The 24,507-nt window shown below is 40.2% G+C and overlaps 1 protein-coding gene, 1 long non-coding RNA gene and 1 pseudogene across 3 annotated transcripts in view; 2 read left to right on the forward strand and 1 right to left on the reverse strand.

Moving 5' to 3' along the window:
- Positions 1 to 24,507, forward strand: part of SLC35F2 (solute carrier family 35 member F2) — a 51,964-nt gene that overhangs the window by 13,482 nt on the left and 13,975 nt on the right. For both annotated transcript variants that reach the window (XM_032472335.1, XM_032472336.1), the window contains exon 2: positions 21,655 to 21,830. In XM_032472335.1, coding sequence (XP_032328226.1) covers positions 21,655 to 21,830 — 176 coding nt within the window. The remainder of the gene's footprint in view (positions 1 to 21,654; positions 21,831 to 24,507) is intronic.
- On the reverse strand, positions 4,532 to 12,802 carry LOC116661101. The gene is made up of 3 exons (XR_004316842.1): positions 12,661 to 12,802; positions 6,831 to 6,835; positions 4,532 to 4,542 (listed from the first exon to the last, which is right to left on the reverse strand). It is a non-coding gene; the product is annotated as an uncharacterized LOC116661101 (long non-coding RNA).
- LOC116661215 lies at positions 5,143 to 5,275 on the forward strand (annotated as a pseudogene).

Consider the following 24,507-nt stretch of genomic DNA (forward strand, 5'->3'; position numbering starts at 1 on the left):
CAAAATGATACCCACATTTTAAGGTTGTGTGAAAATCCAGTAAGTGACTATCTGTAGAAGCTTGGTACAGGGACTGGCTCTTGTCTCCCTTTTATTGCATAGAGGATGACATGTATTAAAACATGTATTAACGTGTTTCCCCTGTATTCTTGACTATCTGTGAGTCATGCAGGACATGATATGTGAGAGGATTTACAAGTTTTACTTTTTTTTGGTTTGCATAAAGCTAGTTTGATGGTTTCTGGCTTGATGGCGTGGTTTTGTGTTCTTCCTAGCAAATCATGAAATTGTTTTAACCCAGGATGGCTCCTGATCAGCTTTGCCTGCAGTTACTTAATAGGCCTATTTTTTTTTTTTTTTTTGGTATTCATCCTTTTTTTAAATTGAAGTGTAGTTAATTTACAATGTTATTAGTTTCAGGGGTGCAGCAGTGTTTCAGTTATATATATGTGTATATATGTGTGTGTATTTATATGTATTATTTTTCATATTCTTTTCCATTATAGGCTGTTACAAGATACTGACTATAGTTCCCTGTGTTAATATAGTAGGTCCTTTTGTTTAATAGGCTTTTTATTTGATGTGATTATCTTGAACTAAGGCCATTTATTGAGATGAATGTAAATAGTTATAACATTATGATTCAAGTATTGCTTTATTTTTTAATTTTATTTAAAGATTTTTTTTGGCGGGGCAGGTAATTCGGTTTGTTTGTCTGTTTGTTTGTTTGTTTATATGGAGGTGCTGGGGATTGAACCTAGGACCTTGTGCATGTACTACTGTGCTATATCCACCACCTCAAGTATTGTTTGAAAGTGTCCTATGCAGCTAAGATGACTTGTTGTGTTAGTTTTCTATTGCTGTCATAACAAATTACCACACATTTAGGGACTGAAAACAACACAGATTTATTATCTTTCAGTGCTGCAGGGAGGAATCTGACCCAGGACTCCCTGGGCCAGAAGCAAGTTGTCAGCAGGGTTGTGTTCTTTCCTGGAGGCTCTAGGGAGAGTGGATTTCTCTGACTTTTTCAGTTGCTAGAAGGTGCCTGCACTCCTTGGCTTATGGCCCCTTCCCCTATCTTCAAAGCAACCTTGCATCTGGCTTGTCTGCTGTAGGCTTACCTCCCTCAAAAACAGCTGGGAAAGGTTCTTCCTTTCTTTCTTTTCAAGGAAGAACCTTTCCCAGGTCCTTTTTTTTTTTTTTTTTTAATCAGAAAGAGTAGCTTTTTAATGTATAATAAATGATTTAGTACAGAAGTCAGGTTTGTCTTCAGATGAGAAAAATGTTAAACAAAATACAAACTAAACAGCATCCCAGGATCAGTCTTATTGTGCTGAAGCACACATGTTACGGCGTTCCCCTGGTACGTCATGGTTTTGAAATTATGTGGGAAAACCATTCCCAATAAATCATTTACACAAAATTCAAGCAATCTGTTCAAGAACTGGTTGCGGGGCTCAGTTCAAAGAAGTGTTATGCATCTTACACTGAACTTAAGCACTTAGCTGTTACAAGGAGCATCACTGTAACCTCACATCCTCAAGTACCATCCATGTTATGAATCCAAGCCAGTCCAGGGGCAGGGTGTTAGAGAATGTGGTTCACTAATGGAAACGCCTACAATTCAATTTAAAATTTCTAACTCAAACAAGATCTAAACATAAGTTCTCCTTTATTTTTGTGATTTTAAATGCCCTTTTGGTTTATTGAGTAAGCTGAATGCATTTCTTGGTAAATATTACCACTGGACAAAGGATCTAAATGTTGAGGTTTTACTAAATCAAAGTTTTAAGTTGATATAATGTTCCTACTAAATCATGTTTCAATTAGATCTTTCCAATATCAGGGAGAAAATGAAAGACAAGGCGCTTAGCTGTAATCACATCTGCAAAGTCCCTTTTGCCATGGAAAAGGAAAAAGCTGTTTTTTCCTAAACTCAATACTTCTGACATCAAATGTGTGTGGGGTTTTCTCACATCAACCAATTCTTCAACTCTCCAGACACGATTGGGGGTCCAACAACTTAGTTACGGCACCAACTACCTGGGGTTAGTGCAGACCCCGCAGATTAAGGGCTCAATCCCACAAGATTGGCTCCCCCTGCCAACGACCCCCCCACCCCCAATTTCAGACAACAGTTGAGAGTCCTAGGTTGTCACCTGGTACTTCTGATTGACCAGCTATAAAATCAGAGGTTTCCATGACCTCCTCCTTGGGTTTGATAATTTGCTAGAGCATCTCACAGAACTCAGGAAAAGTTTACTTATTAGATTACCAGTTTATTATAAAAAGATACAACTCAGGGACAGCTGGGTAGAAGCTATGGAGGAGGGCACGTGGATGTTCCATGTCCTCTGCAAGCAACTCACCCCCCCCCCCCAGCACCTCAGTGTGTTCACCAGCCTGGAAGATCGCTGAATCCCTTGGTTAGGGTTTTTAATGAATGCTTTGTTATGTACTCATGAGTGATTAACTCATCCCCAGCTCCTCTCACCTCCCCAACGGTGGAGCTGAAGGTTCTAGTCCTCTAGTCAAAAATAGGAAAAGATTGTTTTTTTCCTTGTTAAGTTTTATGAGCTGTTTATATGTTCTGAAGATCAAGTCTTTGTCAGTTTTATCTTTTGCAAATATTTTCTCCCTTCCCGTAGGCTGTCGTTTTGTTTTGTTTATGGTTTCCTTTGCTGTGCAGAAGCTTGTTAATTTAATTAGGTCCTATTTTTAACTTTTGCTTTCATTTCATTCATTGCCTGGGTAGACTGCTCAAGGAGAACATTGCTGAGATGTATGTGAGATAATGTTTTGCCTATGTTTTCTTCTAGGAGATTTATTGTGTCTGGTCTTTTGTTTAAGTCTTTAAGCCATTTTGAATTTATTTTTCTGTAAGGTGTGAGGGAATGTTCTAACTGCATTGATTTACATACAGCTGTCCAGTTTTCCCAATACCATTTGCTGAAGAGACTGTCTTTATTCCACTGTATGTTTTTGCCTCTTGTCGAAGATTAATTGACCAAAAGTTTGTGGGTTCATTTCTGGGCTCTCTATTCTGTTGCATTGGTCCATATGTCTGTTTCTGTACCAATACCATGCTGTCTTGATGACTGTAGCTCTGTAATGTTGGGAAGGGATAGACCGAGAGTTAGAGATTTGCAGATACTGACTGCCGTATATAAAAATAGATAAAAATGTTTATACTATATAACACAGGGAAATATATCCAAGATCCTGTAGTAGCTCACAGTGAAAAAGAATATGAAAATGAATATATGTATATTCATGTATGACTGAAGCATTGTGCTGTACACCAGAAATTGATATAACATTGTAAACTGACAATAACTCAATAAAAAAAAAAGTACAAAAAAAAAACAATAAGGAAATAACATTTAAAAAAATAGCAAAAGGTGCTCCTTTCACTCTTATCATTTAGGAACTTACAAGGGTTTTTTAGGATCTGATCAGAAACCAAGACTAAAGTATGTATTTCTTATGTCAAGATAACACCATGCTAAGTGACCTGTTCACAGGTTCCAGGGTACTACGGCATGAACAGCATTTTGGGAGAGACGTTATTCTGTCTGCTACATTTGGTGATGGAATCTAAATTTGGTTCCAATAAGAAAAACAGCTGTAGAGCCCAAAGACCACCTGGATGCTGGTAGTAATGTAAGCAGTAATTCGTAAAATGTCAAGGGAACCTTTTCTCAACTCATCTAACCCACTTTTTGCACATAGTCAGTGTTTGAAATAATCAATCAGGACTTGCTAGACTCTTTCCAAATTGTGCCACAGGTTTGAAGGAGACTTGGGAGCTGCTAATTTCTTTGGATGAGCTGCATCTCTGGGCTCCAGTCATGCTGGAGAGTTCACATAACCGTTCCCTCTGCTGGGACTGTAAGCAGATAGGGTAGGGGGGTCCCTGGAAGAGGGAGAAGTAGGCATGGCTTTCTTGACACAAGAGAAGTCCATTTGAGGCCTAAGCCATTTTGTGATCTAAGCCTGGCCACAGTGCCCTTGAACAGGTCTCAATACTTAGTGATCTTAAGGGAACAAAAGAACAAATGACTGTTATGGGCAAAAGAAATAACAGTAGCAAAGAATCAATCAGTTACAAAGAATCCCAGTTCTGTTTCAGCGGTAATGATTAGCCTGAAGTGCATTCTTGGGCTGTTTTGCAAAAACTCAAACCCCGCCCCCCGCTTCAACCACCAGCTCAACTGGAACTTAAGGAATGGTGATGGTCACCTTTTCTGACCCTCGTGATTTCGGTCAGCTGAAGATTGGACTCTGTCAGTCTTTGTCCCAGTTCTGTGCTGAATTTGCCTCTTCTCAGCCCCTTCATGAATATGCATGTTTCCTTAGCTTCCCAATTCCCCAGTTTTGCTGTTGGGAAGACACTGCTTTGGGAAAGATACCTGATGTTCTCCTTACTCGCTGCAAGTAATAAATTCTTCCTTCTCCAGCTCTTTGGCTCTGTTGTGTGTTTTGGCTTGACACCCACTAAGAGGTGAACCCAGTTATCGGCTAAAAGGACAGGAGTTCCTATTGCCTTTCTCTTAACCTGAACAACTTGACTTCATTCTTCAAGTGTCCGATGAAATGTCACTTCATGAGGAAGGCCTTGCATGAAATCTCGGGTTAGGCCAGGTCCCATCCCAGGTGTTTCTTTACTGTTTTCTTCGCTGCTCTGTTGTGAATTCCACGAGGGCAGGGTCTTCTATCTACTGTTTTTCTATATTCGCAGAGCCTGGCACAGTGCCAGGAACTAAAAAAAAAATATTTAGTGAATTGAAAAGGGTGTCATTAAGAAGATGGTAATAAAGGTCACTGTGGGCTGTTGGAATTGGCGGCCAGATTGGACGATTTCCACTAAGCAGCCTCCAGGCAGGAGTGGTGTACCACTGCAAAGGCCACCCCTCTCCTGGAAAGAGACACAGGTACAAGCTTGATTTGATCATCCCCGAGAGAGATCGGCTTCCTCGGAAATGATGCCCCTCAAGGGGCTATTCTCTCTCTACACTTCTCTCCTTGTGGGAGGATATGTGTGTGTGTGCGTGTGCGTGTGTGTGTGTTTCTGCTTAACTCTAACTTTCTAGAGGATTTGATATTGGTAACCTCCTCTTTTATTGGCTCTGCGGAGTGATACTGTGATGATCAAAGCTGCCAGGTAATTTGCACCCCGGATGTGCTGACTGACACCTGTGATTTCCCCAGATGTGGAAAACTCGATTGTGTAATTTGTGGTATCGGGGGACTGCGTTCGTGCTTTCCGGGGTGGTGGTGGGGAGCTGCCAGGTACTGTAGAAGGTTGTATACTTCAGTAGTGTGCCCAGGATTTATTAAATGGATTTGGCATGTGTTAGGTTATATTTGCACACGAAATTCCCCAGTAAAATGTAAAATAATTACAATTCTATGAACGATTTAATTCTATGCAAACCAAGTCTGCAGTTATTATGGAATATTTTATCTATTAGAAAAATATATGGGAAAATATAATATTGAAGTCATAGTCAATGACCAGGTAAGAAGTCAAGCATGTGTAGGAAGAGATGGCATTAGAATTATCCAACCCGTATTTTTGCAGCTTCATCCGTTTTCATCAAATATTTGGTTAGAGGGGAAAAAAGAAGAGTTGGCTCCTCTATTTTGAAGTTATTTGAACAGAATCAGGCAGGAGGGAACCTCAGGGCTTAGCAGAAGCACTCCACTTACTGTAGGGGTTTGTATTTTGTACCCAGTTCTGCCACTTTTGAACAGCAGCAGTTAGGTGACCCTTGTCAGCTCTCTCAGTCTCGGTTTTTTCGTCTGTAACTCTACAGCACTGTCCTATGGATAAAAAAATCAAATAAGAGAGGGTATAGAGAAGATTTTGTAAATTGTGAGGCACTATAAAAAACATAAAGTAAGGTACTCTGATGGGGTCCATTAGCATGAATGTAATAAATAAATAAATAAAACGTGACGATGATGGATGCCCCACTGTGAATCCAGGGAGCTTGAAGCCAGCAGTTCGGAAACCTTGAATCGTCAGCTGAGAATCGACGGTCATAAGGAGGCTGGGGGAAGAACAGAGGACAGAAGGCAAGCTGTGAGTCCAAATTAGCACAGGATTAAAGGGAGGCTTCAAACAAATCTTCTAATGTTATCCTGCATGCTCCCTTTTTGGTCCCTTCACTTTCCAGGTTTTTAAAGAAAGAACATAGATTTTTTTTTCAAAAGATAGATTTCCATTGTTAGAAAAACTTGGTATGTGCCAAATGGATAAAGAAGAAAACAACAAAAGTCCTATTATCTCACCCAGATTGTCCATCAATTTTAAGCCTCAGTCAGGTAATTTGATCCACTGACCAACCTAGTCACTGACTTCTTATGTCTTCCAATAGCATTTCCTTTGGCTCTAGGCCCTCTCTTGTTTCTGCAGAGTCAGACTAGAATGAGACAGTTTTCAGGAACTAACAGAGTTGTAAAGGCCCAGAGGCTGAAGTTCATTCTGGTTGAAAACATCCTGAGTTACGACTAAGGTGACTGGATGTAATCCGGTGGGTTACTTCTTGGATCTAGACCCATGCTAAGCTTGTCCTTCTCCAAACTTCTGTTGTAATCGTCATAGAATGCCACCAGATTGGTTAACTCCCCCCTCCCCTGCTAGTCTGAGAAGTTCAAGATGACATAGAGTGAAGATGAGTAGAGGAAAATGTTTTGTCAATTTCAAAGTGTTCTATTCCATTATTCTGTATAGTAGTTATACATACAAGAAAATATAATGGATGTTATCATTTTGGGGGGCAATTTTTGGACAGGCTTGCTTCATTACTTCATTAAATAACAGACTCTGGTTTTGGCAAAACTTTATGAACCGGCTTCTAGCGCTGTAGATAAGAACGCTGATATCTGAGCTTCTAGGTTCCTGTTCCTTGGTGGAATTTTCCACCTCTGTTGTATCTGGAACATCCCAGTTCATTTGGGGGTGATCCGGCTGTAGATAAAGTGGCTCTTGCTGTTGAGACTTAGATTTCAAATGTATTCATTAATAATGAGAACTGCCACTGTTAAATTTGACAGCTGGCTACAGTAAGATCATCCCAACTGAAAAATTCTCCTGGGAGTTACAAGACCTGGCATTGTTTGGTGACTCTAGAACAAGAGGACAGAAGAAAGTGCGTCTTCCCTGACTTCACAAAGTCCCTTCTTCTGCTCTTAGTAGCTGGCTCCTGAGCGGTGAAGATCGACTCCTGAATGGACTCTTGCCCCTGTATAGGACTAAAGAAACTGTAATAACTTGGCAAGTTTCCTTTTTCTAGAATTTCTGTTACCCGGCAGAGCAGACCATGATCACTCTGTCCCATTTCAATATCCATTGCAACTTAGTTCACATTTTCATTTTGAAGCTGAACGCTTTCTGGTGGTGTTTGGGCTGACACGTTTCCGAGTTACACCGCAGAATGATTTCTTTCTGTAGCCCATAAATTGTTCCCTCTGCTGCAGGTAGGCTTCAGAAAGGACTCTTCCTCTTGTGGCAGTTTCACCTTTGCAACAATTCAGCCAGCTCATGATGATTCACGTACTGGATAAATAAAGATGAATAGGACCTTGTTTCTGACTTTCAGGAGCTTCTAACCTGCCTGGGGAGCCAGACACATCCTGAGCACAGTGCGAGACATTGCATTAGATCAGCAATCTTTAGGGTTTTCCTTCGTTATACACCCCTTTCATTACTTCTCTACCAGGAATTACGTATTTAGAAACTCCTCTAAATTGCATTTGCTAAGTAATAACACATTTCGTTTTCTCTCTCTTTTTTAGCTAATCAGACACTAAAGCTTCTGATTAGCAAGAGGAAATGAGTGGTACCACACTTGGGTGGTATAATTATAGCTGCAAGTAAGTAAATGGGATGTTTTGGTTTGTCTGAACAGCCTTATCACGGGTAAATGTAGGCCTTCTGCTAGGCTTAAAAAAAAACCCCAAAACTTATGGGAACGTTTAAATAAAAGTAGAGACTGTGACCTACTGTGATGTACTTTTTGTCCAGTTTTGAAAACTATCAACTCATCTTATTTCATTCATATTTCTCCAGTTCACTGCTTCTGGATTACCTTAAAGTAAATTTTAAACATCATTATAATTTCATGCATAAGTATTTCAAATATTAATCTCTATAAGGACTTAAGAAACATAGTCATAATACCATTATTCCACCAAAACATTAACAATAATTCCTTACTATCACATCTCTTGTCCATGTTCAAATTTCCCCAATTATAATTTTTAAAATAGTTTGTTTAAACTAAGATGCACATAAGGCCCATACAGTTCAACAGGTTGTTTTGTCTACATTTCTTTCTTCTATACGTTTCCTCTTCCTCCTGCTCTTTTTTCTTGCAGTTTATTTATTTATTTTTTTAATTGAAGTATAGTAGGTTTATAATATTGTGTTAGTTTCTGGTGTACAGCAAAGTGATTCATACATATATATATATTCTTTTCCGTTATCAGTTATTACAGCATATTGAATATAGTTCCCTGTGCTGTACAGTAGGACCTAGCTGTTTATCTATTTTATACATAGTAGTTTGTTTCTGCTAATCCCAAACTCCTAATTTATCCCTTCCCATCCACCTTTCCCCTTTGGCAACCATAGTTTGTTTCCTATATCTGAGTCTGTTTCTGTTTTGCAAATAAGTTCATTTGTATCATATTTTAGATTCCACATATAAGTGATATCATCTGATATTTGTCTTTGACTTACTTCACTTAGTATAACAATCTCTTGGTCCATCCATGTTGCTGCAAATGGCATTATTTCATTCTTTTTTATGGCTGAGTAGTATTCCATTGTATTTTTATACCACATCTTCTTTATACATTCATCTGTTGATGGACATTTATGTAGGTTGCTTCCACGTCTTGGGTACTGTAAATAGTGCTGCTATGAACATTGAGGTACATGCATCTTTTCGAATTATAGTTTTCTCTGAATATATGTCCAGGAATGGGTTATATGGTAACTCTATTTTTAGTTTTTTAAGGAACTTCCATACTGTTTTCCACAGTGGCTGTACCAATTTACATTCCACCAGCAGTGTAGGAGGGTTCCTTTTTCTCCACACCCTCTCCAGCATTTGTCATTTGTGGACTTTTTAGTGATGGCCATTCTGACTCGTATGAGGTGATACCTTGTTGTAGTTTTGTCTTGCATTTTTCTCTCGAAGTTTATTTTTGAAGAAACAGTTCATTTGTTATAGAGAGCTTTCCACATTCTGGGTTTTGCTGATTGTATCATTCTGATAGGTTTACAGTATTTCCTTCCCAGAATAATGTTTTTAAATGCATAAGATAAAATACATAGGCTTGTAATGGAAACCACTTACATCTATTTAGATATTAAACTATTAAAAACACATGGTGATGTTAATATATGTGCTTCTTTTCTTAAAAAAACACACAGTAAATAACAAGATCTCACAATGGGTCTTTAACTACCATAATTTTAGAATAGTAATGATATCTTGAAATTCCAGTAATGGTTGTTATATGATATGAAAATACCTATATTCTTTGGCAGCAAAGTCACAGGTTACTACTATAATTTGTTACCTGCATTCACCATTGAAGGGAATGTTAAAATTCAGTTTAATGTTACTGAAGATCAGGATGTATTTTTTTTCCATCCAAGTTTCCCAGAATATTTTCATGGACCTGATCCATGGATCCCCGTTAAAAATCGTGTGGTCCTACATTTTTGGCAAGACTCTTTCATAGATACTGTGTACTCCCTTCGGGAGGTGTATGATGTTTGCTTGTCCCCCCTTTTGTTATATTAGGAGCTCTTGAGGTTTATTGCCTAGATTCATTATTTTATTAGGGGTTGTAAAATGACATTCTATTTCTGTCATTCCATTTTTATTTCTTGTACATGTATTTCTACAAGGACAAACTCCCTGCCATCAGCTCAGTGTAATTTATATAGAAAGGGCAGGATAAATGTTTGCTTCTTCCCCTCTGTTTACCAGTTTTCAAAATAGTGGGTTGGTTCATTAGCATTCTCCAAGGATGGCCAATGAGTTTTATTTCTTTTTTTTAATACTCTTTTTTTTTTTTCTTGGTGGGGGAGGTAATTAGGTTTATCTGTTTATTTATATTTAGAGGAGGTACTGGGGATTGAACCTAGGACTTCATGCATGCTAAGCATGCGCTCTACTGCTTGAGCTATACCCTCCCCCCCACTGAGTTTTATTTCTTTTTAATTGTAAGTATTGCTATTATTTCATGGATTTAAACACATTGGAGGCATTTCAATCCATGTAGTTGTTCTTACTGATGCCTAGAAAGTCTTTTTGTTACAACCCCACTAAGTCTTTCATAGCTTTCTCGCCATTTGTGACAAAATGGTCCAGGCTTATTTGTACATTTCTTGCCCCAAGTCTGAAGTCAGCCGTTGTCCAAGGAGCCCGAGTTCTTTTTAGTGGGAAATAGTGTTCTGTCGCCCCGTTCGAGGCATACTGGGGTGTTCATGATTGCTGATTGGTTATAGCTTCAGAGTTTTTCAGTGGACAGTCATAGGAAATATATTAAAAAATATAAAATGCCCTTTGAGTTAATCCTAACTTTATTAAAAGTTCAGAGCCCTAGAATTTTTCACATAACTTCTTCAGTCTTAACATCTTCATCTCCTCTTTCCTGTACCGAAAATCAGTACATTAATACAGTTTCTTGTTTGCTTTGATCCACAGTTTGCACACGCAATCTCAAAATAACAGCAACACCACCTCCAAATAGTTTAAGACATTTTACAATTCTCACTGTTCCTATGGTATGTTCTGCTAGGAATGTACTGTCAAGTTAGTGTGTTTTAAAGTCACTTGAAATAATTCCTTTCTCTTTGGTTTTGCCATCAACTTAAAACATCCTTATGTTCATTTAAAATTTTGTTGTTAGGTTTACAGGTAGCTTTTTTTAAATTTCATTTTTGTTTTATAATTATGTAAGATAAATCTATAAAACGAGACGTATTCAGACATAATATACCTCTTACTTTTTCTCTCTCCTGACCTGTAGGTAACTTTAAGAACAGTTTTCATTTTGTGTTTCCATTTTAAAATACTAGATACAGGTAAATGTTTACATTTCAGACCCATTTTCCTCCACATTTGCTTCTTTTTTTAGTATATCCTGGCAGTCATTTTATAAAGTACACAGAGATATTTGCTTTGCTTTTTGTAGCTGCACAGCCCTCCTTAGTGCTTATTAAGCTCGTCCCCTATTGTTAGATATACAGGTTTTTTCTTTCGAATTTTACTATTTTAAATAGCGCTTCAGTGAATAGCCTATATATACACCTTTTGTATTTTTGCCAGGTTATCTTTGGGATAGATTCCTGGAAAAGTTACTAAAATTGCTAGAAATTGCACACCCCCCCCCCGCCATAAAGACTGTATCCTTTTGCATTCTTACCAGCAATGGTCAGAAGTACTGTTAAGCTTTCTAAAGGGTCAGAAACAGCTTCTGAATAACTCACAGATTGCTGTCACCAGCTCCATGGATTCCTAGAGCTGAGAAATCTCAGAATTGGAAGCACCGCCCTGGGGCCTTGCAACTGAAAGTGTAGCCCAGGAACCAGCATCACAGGCATCCTCGGAGAGCTGGTTTGAAATGCAGAGCCTCAGTTTCTCTCCAAACCTACTGAGTCAGCATGTGCGATTTAACAAGGTCCTCGGGTGCCTGGTGGCACATTTAAGATTTGGAAGCTGTGGTCAGAGCTGTGCTCATCAGCCCTGTAACTGCCAGCCACACGGGCTGTTTACATGCAAATGAATTACAGCGAAATAAAGTAAAAACTTCCGTTCCTCCTTCAGACTACTAGCCACATTTCAAGTGCTCAAGAGCCACTTTTTAAACATTTCCAGGAACTTCTGCTGCACAGGACTGGCCCTTGGCCACACCCGTCCAGTGTGGGAGTCTCTCACCACATGGCTCTTTTGATGTAAATCATAGTCACATAACGTTAAAATTCAGTTCTTCATTCAAGTGCTTAATTGCTCCATATGGTTAGAGGCTGCTGTATCGGTTGGTGCTACAGAAGGTTTCCATCATCACAGAGAGTTCTACCGTACAGTTCTGGTCTAGAGGTTTCCAAAAGGCTGTGTGAGCCAGAGGAAGGAAGGAAGGAAGATCCGCGGGGTGCCTAAGGTGCATGGCACTGCACACAGGTTGTATCAATTAACCCTTAAGCCATAGAAGTGGTATTATGTCCATTTAAAAAAAACCAGTTCTGACAGGCTAACTTATTCAACTTCGTAATACTGAGAGAAGGGGTTAGGCCCTCTGATTCAAAGTCTAGAGTTTTTCCCACTATGTCAGAAGAGTATTCCTTTCCCAAAGGTTATATTTGGGGTGAGATGTCTACCAGCCTTTTATAAAACAAAACAAATGGCAAGAACCACTGTTTTTTCACTTGCCTGCACTTGTTCCCCTTTTCCATGTTTTGAATTTAAATCCAGACCCCAGTTTTGTCTAAGCATATAATTCCTTCTGCTGTAACATTCCTTGAGTTCACTTCTGAGGGTTTCTTATCTGTAGTGTTTGTCCCCCTTGCCTTTTAGCATTACAGCATCTCGATAATTAATTGCAGCATTTATTCATTCATTTAATGAACACCGAGCTCCTCCAAGGTCAGTAAGACATAACCCAGAGGGGAAAAAGATTGCCTTTCCTTACTTACCTTCCTTTTGAGGCAATCGTATGTACCTCTACCCTTTTATTCTTTGAAATTTGGCTCTCTTGGCCACTTTGAGTTTTGAATACGCCTTTATTACATCACAATGTGAGTTCTTCAACACTGCTAGCTACTTGTGCTTGTTAGATTTAGATGATACACTAATGGCTAAATTTTTGAGTCACACAAACGTAGATAAGGAAAGGATATAACAGATCAGCAAGACTGCTATTCTTTGTGTGCGTGGACAGGGGGAAGAAAGGGTCAAGACTGCCTGGAAAATGTAACCAAAGGATGAGACACTTGATCACTATTGAAAGAAGAACTGTCATGTATTTTCTAGCTTCCTGTCTAATTTACCCATAGATAAAACACTCGACCTGGCCCTGAGTAATCTACATGCTGAATGTGAAGCTTTAGTCTAAATGACTATTTCTTTTCAGATTTGTAACAGGATTTTTATAGAAGTGTTCAAGTTGTTGTTCTGTCCCAGGTATTTACAGATGGCAGGTGTGATGGATTTAAAAAAATCTCTCCAAGAAGAATGTGCATAGACGTCTTTTAGCTCAACTACTAGATCTTGCCTTGAGCTGACGATGTGCACGGATCTGAGACAGACAGTGAACAAAAATGTCTGATTTGCATTCAAATACTGCATTTTCTCCGTCATTTGAGACTTTTTTTCCCTTCAAATAATTCAGTGGTTTGTCACCTTCATTGTATGTTAGGTTCATCTAGGGGGCTTTTAAAATAGACTGGGATCTGGCTGCTACCTCCTAAGAATCTGATTCAACTGGTTTGGGCTGGTGTCCTGGTGTCAGTGTTTTTTTAAAGCTCCCAGTGATTTTAAAATGTACCCCCGGGTAGAAGACTACAATCTAAGCTAATGAAAAAGAGCTGAAAAAAAAAAGTATCAAGCATCGTGTCATGTGTATATTTTATGTAAAGTTAGGTGTGTGAATTGGGCCAAAATCCATATTACAGCCTTTCCTTCATTCCCGAATCTTCCTGGAAATTGTTCACCTTTCTGTTCTGTGATCAAGTGTCTCATCCTTTGTTAACATTTCCCAGGCAGTCTTGACCCTTCCTTCCCCCGGCCACGCACGCCAGTCTGTTTTGACACTTTCCCATTTTATTGTGGTTTCTGGGTTGTGAGATCTGTATCCTCAGCTAGACAGAAAGCTCCTTACCATGTTCGCCAATGGCAGATACCCTGGAAGTACTCATTCTGGGCCAGGCACAGTGCTAGTCACGGAGAACATAATGTCCCTGGCCTTCTGGAGCTTAGGGTCTTGGAGGAAGAAGACCCACAAACAGGACGGTAGGTGCCAGGAGAGAGGGCTGTGGTATTTGTTCAGGACACACAGCAAGAGCCTGCTGATCTGGTCCAGCGAGGAGTCTGGGGCCGGGAAATATATGGGTCTTTAAAAGTCTAAATTCCTTGTGCTTAGCGCATATTCGGCACCCAACAAACTTTAGTAAGTACATGACTGAAGCGTTTGCTGACTGAATAAATAAATAAAAGAAGATTGTTTTATTGGAAAGCACATGCATGACTGTGTGTTTTGGAATGGAATAGATGTTAAGATACCTACTTTAGGTTTTCTGGAAGAAATAAGAGGGAAACAAAATGCTTTAAAATCTTTTCTTCTTTCATTCCTTAAATTCTTAAATTCATACAATATATCCAAAGAGTAAATGTGGTCAGAAGTGACGTTATTCAGTTTATTTGCTGGGTTTTCCCACCCGCTACCCCCAGTCACCCGTCACTTGTTTGCTCTGTGTTCGGGTGGCCCGGCTCCCACAGCATGAAGCTGCCTTGGGGAACATGTCTTGGAGGTGGGTCATATCCTCCCATTGAAATTCACTTCAAAAACGGGGACAGGATATGTCCCACAGTGAGATGCACGTTGCTTCTGGCAGCTTCCCTTAGAGAGGAACAGGTTTTGTTGTGGCGTAGAGAGAGTGCTTGTGTTTAATTCCGAATTCGTGTGAACTAGGACCTTGTGAAATCCAAAAGCTTCAATATGAGGCCACAAGTAACAGAAATTGTTTTGAAGCCCTTTGGCAGCTCTCTCTCCAAGTCTGAAGGGTTTTCTCTCTTTTCTCTCTTTTTCAACCTCCACGCCCTCCAGCACACCCCCCCCCAACTCTCTCTCATTCTCGGTCCCCTCCTCTCCCATTATAGATGAGGTCATTACGATATGGAGCCAAGAGAAATGCATTCTTGTAACTTTAAATCTCCATACTCAATTTATGCAATTTATGGCTTTTTTTTTTAAGAAGATGGTTATACTTTATAGTTGGAGGACAGCTTGCTTAATTATGCTATTTCAGAATGCAAATGTGAGCTCACTGGAGGGGTTTTGTCAATTTGTGAACAGGGCTTTGTGCCTCCAGATTTCTTATTCTCACATATTTCAAAATTTTAATTGCTTTTGAGCCCATTATGGGGTGTGACAAATGTTTTGAATCTGATGAAGTTATCAGCCCCTCGATTAGCTTTTCGGTGCCCTGTCCTTTGGACTTCCGAGGCCCCCCTGACATATGAGGAAGCAGTGTTAACACTGGTAGCAGAGAAATCAGGCCGGACCCTTTCTTTCCCAACAGCAAAGAGAGGTGCGGGGAGCCTTTGAAAAAGGTGTTTTCTAATATAAGTTGTGTGATAAAGTCATGGAGAAGTGAAGGAGGGCGGAGAGACGGAAGTGGGGAAAGGCAAGTGAGGAAGGAGAGCCAGGAGGTGAGAACATACCAGCTGTGAGGGACGGTCTCACTTACTATCCCAAGGCCGTGCTCCATAGCGGTTGCAGCAGGTGGCGGGAACACTTGCACATGGACTCTGTTCCTGAATGACCTTAGGCGGGACACTCCCTCTTCTGGACCACAATCTCTTCAACTTAAAAAAGCGGGCATTAGTACCGAAGTCCAGCAATTCTGACACTTTGTTCCAGGGAAAAGAGGACGAGACATTTAAAGAAAGGAGAAGGTCTTTTTTTTTTTTTTTTTTTAAAGCAAAATTAAACCCCCGACCTAGTCTTTTAATAACCAAGAGCACCGACTTCCTCTGCCTTTTCCTGACTGTATGACTGAGGGTAAATTACAGGACCACGCTGAGTCTCTTTTCCCCCATCTGCAACAGGAGTGCAGTTTTCTCAGGGTTGATGTGAGGATTGCGCTGAGTATATGTATGATAATGGTACTAATTAAGCAATGAAATACTAGAAAATTAGAACCATTTCCTTGGCCACGTACCTTTCCCCACAGTGATTCCTGAGGGAACTATGTGGCTAGGGACAGTGACACAAAATGAATGCATGTTTTCACTCTTTGGGTTTGGCCCGTATCCCTCTAAGTTTCCTCGTACACCCTACAGACCAGGTGGTGAATTTCTCGTGCCTCTGCTAGGGTGGCCTGACATCCAAGCATCAGTGCAAACTTTGCTGCCTTCAAGAAGGAGACATGAGCACAAGAGAAAGAGGTAGCAACTCATAGATCCAGTTTGCCTCATAAGCCTGCGGCAGGTGGAGCATCCCTAAAAAGAATACCACCTCTGTGGGAGCAAGTCCTTAACCTTTTGCTCACCTGGGTGAAAATTTCCTTCAGTAGCGTAATGAAATATCTTTGGATCTGGCCAGTTCCTGATACCATTTGTCCCTCTTGAAGGGTGGAGGTTGCTTCAGTTCCTTCCTTTTGAAAGTAGTAAAATAAACTATATGAAATAAGATAGCCCTTTGAAGAGCATTTCAGCAAAGTAAAGTTGAAGACACTTACACCCTAAAACCAATGATTCTACTCTTAAATAGATCTCCAGAGCAAATGATTCCTTTAAACTTCATGACACATACATACAAAACAAAACAAAACAAAAGAATACTTTATGACACAAATAGAAATTCATTATATTTGCAGGGTAGTTTGAGTTCTCTGCTTCTGGAAGATGTCTGGGTGGTACCCATCAGGCTGAGTGCTGCGATTATATTTTAGCACATCAGTAACCCAGGTGTGCTGGTTTGCTAAAAACCACAAAAACTCTTAGATATGTATGTCAGGAGACATACATAAGAATATTTGTAGAGGCATTGCTTACAGGAGCAAAGAAAAAATTGGAACACAATCCCAATATTAACAAAGGAATAGATAAATAAAGTGTGATATATTCCCACAGTGGAGTACTATACAGCAGTGAGAAGGGATGCACTAGAATGAATGTATCGATAGAGATGACTCTCTTGCACCAATGTTGCAACATGTTGCAAAAGTACACATTCAGTATGCTGCTGTTTCTATAAACATTTAAAATAGGCATAGCCATTGTATATATTGCTCAGGGATACTTACACAAATATTAAAATATACGGACATGCACAGAAAGATAAATAAGTTCTGGAAAGTAGTTACCTCGGGAGGTCTAAGAGATTGGGGAGAACACAAAGGGCATATGTTGATGTTACCAATGTTTTATATCCTAAGCTGCCTGATAGATGCATGAGTACATGTTGATTATGCTTTATACTTTGTTATATTTTAAATATCCTGCAAGAAATTTCAAAACGTAAAAAATTAAAGCTTGTACGAATGCAGTCCAAGATAAGGCTGGAGAGCTAGGTGGGATCAGATGGTAGGTTGCCTTGGTATGCCATTTTAAAGTTTGGCTTTCATTTAAGCGCAAAGGGGAACCTCGGAAAGGTTTTAGACATGGAGGTAATCCCATAAGAGTAACATTCAGAACAAGTTGACTTTTGCTGTAGTGTGGAGATGGGATTTGCGGAGAGGAAGAATAGGGGCGGAAGAGCAGTGAGCAGGAATTTCCTGCAGTCTGAACGAGTGCACTTCCTCCTTGAAATGCCACTTTCTCTTGCTTCCAGAGTGTTTTTTTCTTGTTGTCTCTCCCTGCATCTCTGGCCACGCCCCTCCATCCCCATCTTTAAGTCCTCTTCCCCTTCTGCCCCTTAAATGTTGCTGTTTCCCAGAGTGTTTCTTTTTTTGCCTTCTTTTCTTTTCAGTTTTTAGGTATATGTGTTACAGCTCTCATCTATATCCCAACTTCAGGTACCACTTTTATGACCATCATTCCCAAATTTATTTCTCCAGCCCAATCTTTTTTTCTGGCTCCAAACTGTCTACTGGACATTCCTTCTTGACTGTCTCGTAATTAAACAAAATCCAGCCTGTCCAAAATGGAGTTAATTCTCCTTTACAAATGTGCCTTTTTTTCCCCCTCTTTTGTCTTTGGAATCTTGATTAACCGTTATCTATCCAGGTGTCTGATCTGGAAAACTGGGTACTATTTTAGACCAGTCTGTCTGTGTCAACTTTCCTGTTTAATTGACTTTTCCATGTCAGGAATGGAGGGCAAGGTTTTGGTGCTGTTATGACATATTTAGGGACCCAGGGATGATTAATTCCTGCCTTGCTAATCACTTTGCTCCCTCCTATTTAGAAGGTTTCAGTGATCTTACCACGAACAAGATCAAGATGCCAACTTTAGAACCTACTTCAGATCTTGTCCAGATCGGGCTTGTATTGACTTTCCATCACCATCCACTGTTTCTGTCTCCTGCGCCCTGTGCCATAGCTGCCCGAAACCACCTGAGATCCCCGAATGCACCATGTTGTCTAGAGCTCCTTCTTCCTTCTGTGTGGGGTGCCGTTCCTTATGTGCTTGTCTAGGGAACTCAGGAAGTTTTTGTAACCAACCCATTTTTGTACTTGCCCTCATTACTAGTTTATATGCCTACTTGTCCCCAGTGGTCTCTGAGCCTCTGTCTGGGGTGCAGAGAATTCCTATTCAGTTTTGTATCTTCACGACCTGGCACATGGTAGATGCTCTGTAAGTGTATATTTAGGGTTGTCTTACCAGCAGACGTCCCCTTTTCCTTTTCGCCTTTGCTAGGATTGTTTGAGGTTAGTTGCAAAGTAGTGAAGGCAAATATTCCAAAGAAAAGAATACACTGTAAACTCTTAGAACAGATAATTCTTAAAAGTTACAATATTCTCAATCCTGGTCCCTGAACCTTCCAGGAACTACCCATCTTCGTCATCTCTTTTAATTTCTTTTATGACAGTCTTCAAGTTTTCTCCCCTCTTGCCTTCTGCTCAGCTCCCAAACATGCTTAGGTTTCCTTGATCCTTTAACAAGATTATAATTAAACAAACAAACAAAAGACTCAACACTACTGCTTATTCTTCAAACTCTTTCCCATCCCTATCCTCCATTTCATCATTAAAAAAAAAAAAGAGCTGTTTACTTCTGGTGCATCCACTTGCTCATATTCTATTCAGCCCACTGGCATGTGGCTTTAGTCACTACCACTAGCAAAAGGCTTTCCTTCGAAGATATCCAGCAGCTTCCTGCTTGCCAATCCAACGTGACTCTTTACCCATGACGACACCTTTTCTCTCTGCAGTTTCTGACACTGTGGTGTTGATGGCCTCTTCCTTCTTGAAATGTTTTTCTACCCTTCGTTTCTGTACCATGGCACTTTCATGATAATGTCTTGGCTTTCTCTGACTAGTGCACATCATTGGGTAAATGGCGAAGTGTCTTATATTTGGGGTAACCATACATTTGGGCATATGCGGTAATTGCTTTATCCGTTTACATTCATTTGACAAATATTTACTGAGTGACAACAAAGTGCCAGGCACTGGGTATGTAGTAAAAAGCAAAACAGATATGGTCTTTCTGAAGTCCAGAGTTTCAACCTTGAATTGTTATCTGTTGCTATGTAACAGATTACCACAAACTTCGTGGCTTAAAACAACACCCATCTGTTATCTCATAGGTTTTATGGATCAGGGTTCTGGGCACGGCTTAGCTCTGCCCTGTGCTTCAGGGTCTCCCACAAGGCTGCCGTCACGGTGTCGGCCAGGGCTGGAGTGTCATCCGAAGTCACGACTGGGGAGGGACCTGCTTCCAAGCTCATGTTGATGTTGGCAGGATTTACCTCCTTGGAGGCTGTTGGACTCAAGGTCTCAGTTCCTTACCGGTTGTTGGTTAGATGCCGCCCTTAGTTCCTTGCCATGTGGGTCTCTCTATACAGCAGCTTGTTTGATCAGAGCCAGCAGGGAAGAGACTCAGTAGAGTTGGCTGGTGAGATGGAAGTTACAACCTCAGGTAATGTATTCATGGAAGTGGAATCTCATGGGTTTTTTGGTTTTTTTTTTTTTTATGAGGTTTTTATTTTTTAAATTGAAGTATAGTTGATATACAATATTATATAAATTACAGGTGTACAGCATAGTGACTCACAATTTTTAAAGGTCATACTCCACTTACAGTTATTATAAAATGTTGGCTGTATTTCCATGCTGTACAGTATGGTGTCCCGTTATTCTTCCTGTATTCTGATGGTTAGAATCAAGTCACGGGTCCAGCCCTCATGCAAGTGGGAGAGACTACACAGAGCAGACCTACCAGGAAGCCGAGATTCACTGGTCCGTCTTAGAGTCTGCTTGTCACAAACCTCTTACTGTCTTTCGCTTCGATGTTCCGGCCACCTCCATTTCTAGTGCTCTTCAGTTGAACTCACCACTCTCCCCTTGCCCAGACCTGCTGCTCATCCTGCCTTCCCTGTCTTGGTCAGCAGCCTCATGCCCACTCGGCCATCTAGTACCAAAGTCCAGAGATCATTTTCAACACCTCCTCCCGAGATTTCATGGGTTTCTAGGCTCTGTGCATCTCACATCATTGTCTACTTAACATTCACACTGACGTGGCTTCAGCTCAGCCATGGATCATTGCAGTAACCTTCTCACCTTCCATCTTTCTTCTCAGAGTCACCAGTTACTTTCATAAATCCTTCAAGGCTCCCAGCTTTCTACGGGATAATGGTGTACCTTCACAGTGTGCTCATCAACCCTTTTTACAGTCTGGGTTCAGCTCGCTTCCCCAGGCTTCTTGCTCTGGACTCCTTGCTGTTGCCCATGTGCCCCAGACACAGGCCACTTGGTGTTTCCTGAACCCACACCACATGTTTGTGCCTCTACATTGGGTCCTACGGTTACATCTTCTTGGATTCCCTTCTCCCTACTTCTTCCTCTAGAAACCCCTTCTGTTTGTGCTTCCAGACCTAGCTGAAAAACCCCCTCTTCTGTAAAACCGTCTTCTGCTGCCCTCTGCCTGCCAAGCCCCTCGCTCAGAATTAACCAGCAGCACCTGTGTGCTCTCCCAGCCCCTTACTTGCACCGCTGCTACAAGACTGTTGCGGCGTAGTTTGGCGTCTGCAGTTTTGTATTTGCTGTTAAATGGCTTTCTTAAAATGCCAAAGGGCAGGGTCTAGATCCTACTCTTTGATGGATCCAAAGTGCCAGCCTCTGGAGCAGTGATTCACAGTCTTGGCTGCATTTGGAATCACTTGGGGCATTTTGAACTTCACCAATGCCTGGGACCCACCCCTGGAGGTGACAATGTAATTGATCTCAGGTGCAGCCTGGAATGCTGGCAGTTTTAAAAGGTCCATGATTCTAACATGTAGGTAACACTGAAAGCCTCTGCTTCCAGTTGAAGAAACCGAGTCTCTGGGAGAATGAAAGGATGAGAAAATGTTAAACATTTAATGGGTAGGAAGACTTTAAAACTAGAGGTAACGTTGAGTTTTAAAAAATCACACACACGCAATTCAAATAGTACATGACATAGCTAAGCAATCAAAATAATCTCCAAATGGATCAGCCAATGGACTGGGGGATTATGTATTTTTGTGGTAACGAGGAAGAAATCAGAAATGTAAAGAGAATAAAAATGTAGTCTCAAAATCTAACACTGTAATATTTGTGCATATGAAGAAGCCAATAAAATGAAATAAGGAACCACCTGGAATTACTACCTTTTCCCTTTTTGTCTAGCACTGAAGTGTGTGTGTGTGTGTGTGTGTGTGTGTGTCCAGGACATAACTTACTTTCAAGTTATTCTGATTTCATTCTTTATTTTCTAGGAACATTTTGAAAACAATTGCCCTGGGTCAGATGCTGTCCTTGTGTATATGTGGGACAGCCATCACCAGCCAGTATTTGGCAGAAAGATACAAAGTGAACACCCCCATGCTTCAGAGCTTTATCAACTATTGCTTGCTGTTTCTAATTTATACAATGATGCTGGCATTTCAATCAGGTATGTCAAATGTGGAAATTACCTCTTCAACAAATGATCTTCATAAAATCTTTTGGCTCTAGACATTTAAAAAATAAAACATCGGGCAAAACCAAGAACAGGAAACTACTGCCGTTTTTATAAAAGTTATTAGAACAGTATGACACCTCTGAATTCTACAGGAGTAGTGACTAGAAAGTTATATATAACTCTCTGAAATTGTTGGTCAAAATAAGTAGCACCAAAATGTAATGTAGGAGCATTTTTTTTTTAATCAAGTGCCATTACAAGTTAGGTTTTATATTTTTTTCTCTGTAGTTAATTTTTTTCCTTTTTTTTTTTAAATAGACTATTTTTTTTTTTTAGAGCAGTTCCAGGTTCACAGCAGAATTGAGCAGAAAATACAGAGAGTTCACACACAGCCCTCCCCACTCACACATATACACTCCCCTACCCTCACCATCACTCATCAGTGCGGCATATTTGGTACAATCGATGAACTAATGTGGACACATTATTATCAAGTGGTTGATAAATTTAAGAGACAATTTTAAAAACACTTAAGTCAAGAACCTCACTCTCCAAAAGTGGAGAATATTTTCAGCTAAATGGAGCACCGATTGCATGTAAACCAAGTCTATGGTTTTTTTGTTTGTTTCTAAAATTTGGGGGGGGGGGTTAATTACGTTTATTTATTTATTTTTAAATTATTATTATTATTTTTTAGTGGAGGTACTGGGGGTTGAACCCAGGACTTTGTACCTGCTAAGCGTGTGCTCTACCACTGAGCTCTACCCTCCCTCTAGACCAAGTCTATGTTGTGAGAGAAACAAAACAAGAAACTGGCAGAGAATTAACATCACTGGCTGGTTAAGTTGTTTTAGAATTATTATAGAATTATCATTTCTAGCTACACATAAATGGGAGAGACTCAGTTCTGGCTAATGTTATTATGCTGGCTATCATTTTAATTGCTTTAACTCGTTGAAGCCAGCTAACAAATCAAGTGAGCATTATTATTATCTCTACTTTCTAGATCAGGAATCCGAGGCATGTAGCACTTAGGTAATTTACTCACTGTAAATCCTACCTAGGCAGCCTGACCCAGAGCCCATGTGCCCGCCACCATGCTGTATTAGGGGCTGCTAGTCATGATAACACCATCTTTATCACAAAGAAAAGCGTGGTATTTTAAAATAAATCAAATAAGATTGAATTCAAGAGTGTGAAGACAATGAGTAACCCGAGCTGACTGGAAGGGTACAATACTCCCATTTTCCTCACATTTAAGGCATATAATAAAACCACCAGTGTGATGTTTGCTAAACCTCTTTTAATATGAACGTCAATGCACCAGTGGTGTTCCTGTGTATCAGGATAAATAACTTATTTTGGAAAGAAAATGGAAAGCAGTTGGGGGAAGGGGAAAATATCTTAAGAGGAAAGCACCAAACTTGGTGAGAACTTTAGGAGTTGGAAACAGAGCTGGTACATGGTTAATGGCCTCAGACTTTGCTCCTCTCTGTAAGCACTGGCCTTCAGGAAGTCAGTGTGATTCATAAATATATCAGTGAAGCCCCCCAAGGGGTGGTTGCTAGGTACCTTCCATGCCGTCTCATGTTGAGGAAGATTAACTGTGTTTTCAGGATGTACCTGCTAATTGAGGTTTTTTTTTTAAACATTTTAAAAATTGAGTTATAGTCAGTTTACAATATTGTGTCAATTTCCAGTGTAGAGCATAATTTTTCAGTTATACGTGAACACATATGTATTCATTGTTGCATTCTTTTTCGCTGTGAGCCACCACAAGACCTGGTATATATTTCCCTGTGCTATACAGTATAATCTTGTTCATCTATTCTACATATGCCTGTCAGTGTCTACAGATTTCGAACTCCCAGTCTGTCCCTTCCCCTCCCCCTTGGCAACCACAAGTTTGTATTCTATGTCTATGAGTCTGTTTCTGTTTTGTATTTATGTTCTTTTTTCTTTTTTTTTGATTCCACATATAAGCGATCTCATATGGTATTTTTCTTTCTCTTTCTGGCTTACTTCACTTAGAATGACATTCTCCAGGGACATCCATGTTCCTGCAAATGGTGTTATGTTGTCGTTTTTATGGCTGAATAGTATTCCATTGTATAAATATACCACTTCTTTTTTATCCAGTCATCTGTCGATGGACATTTAGGCTGTTTCCATGTCTTGGCTATTGTAAATAGTGCTGCTATGAACACTGGGGTGCAGGTGTCATTCTGAAGTAGGGTTCCTTCTGGATATATGCCCAGGAGCAGGACTCCTGGGTCTTATGGTAAGCCTATTCCTAGTCTTTTGAGGAATCTCCATACTGTTTTCCACAGTGGCTGCACCAAACCGCATTCCCACCAGCAGTGTAGGAAGCTTCCCTTTTCTCCACAGCCTCTTCAGCATTTGTCATTTGTGGACTTTTGAATGATGGCCATACTGGCTGAAGTGAGGTGATATCTCATCATACTTTTGATATGCATTTCTCTGATAATTAGTGATATTGAGCATTTTTTCATGTGGTGTTGATCATTTGTATTTCTTCCTTGAAGAATTGCTTGTTTAGGTCTTCTGCCCATTTTTGGATTGGGTTGTTTGTTTTTTTCTTATTAAGTCATGTGAGCTGCTCATATATTCTGGAGATCAAGCCTTTGTCGGTTTCATCTTTTGCAAA

The sequence above is a fragment of the Camelus ferus genome, chromosome 33 (assembly GCF_009834535.1).
Source record: "Camelus ferus isolate YT-003-E chromosome 33, BCGSAC_Cfer_1.0, whole genome shotgun sequence".
Lineage (NCBI taxonomy): Eukaryota > Metazoa > Chordata > Mammalia > Artiodactyla > Camelidae > Camelus > Camelus ferus.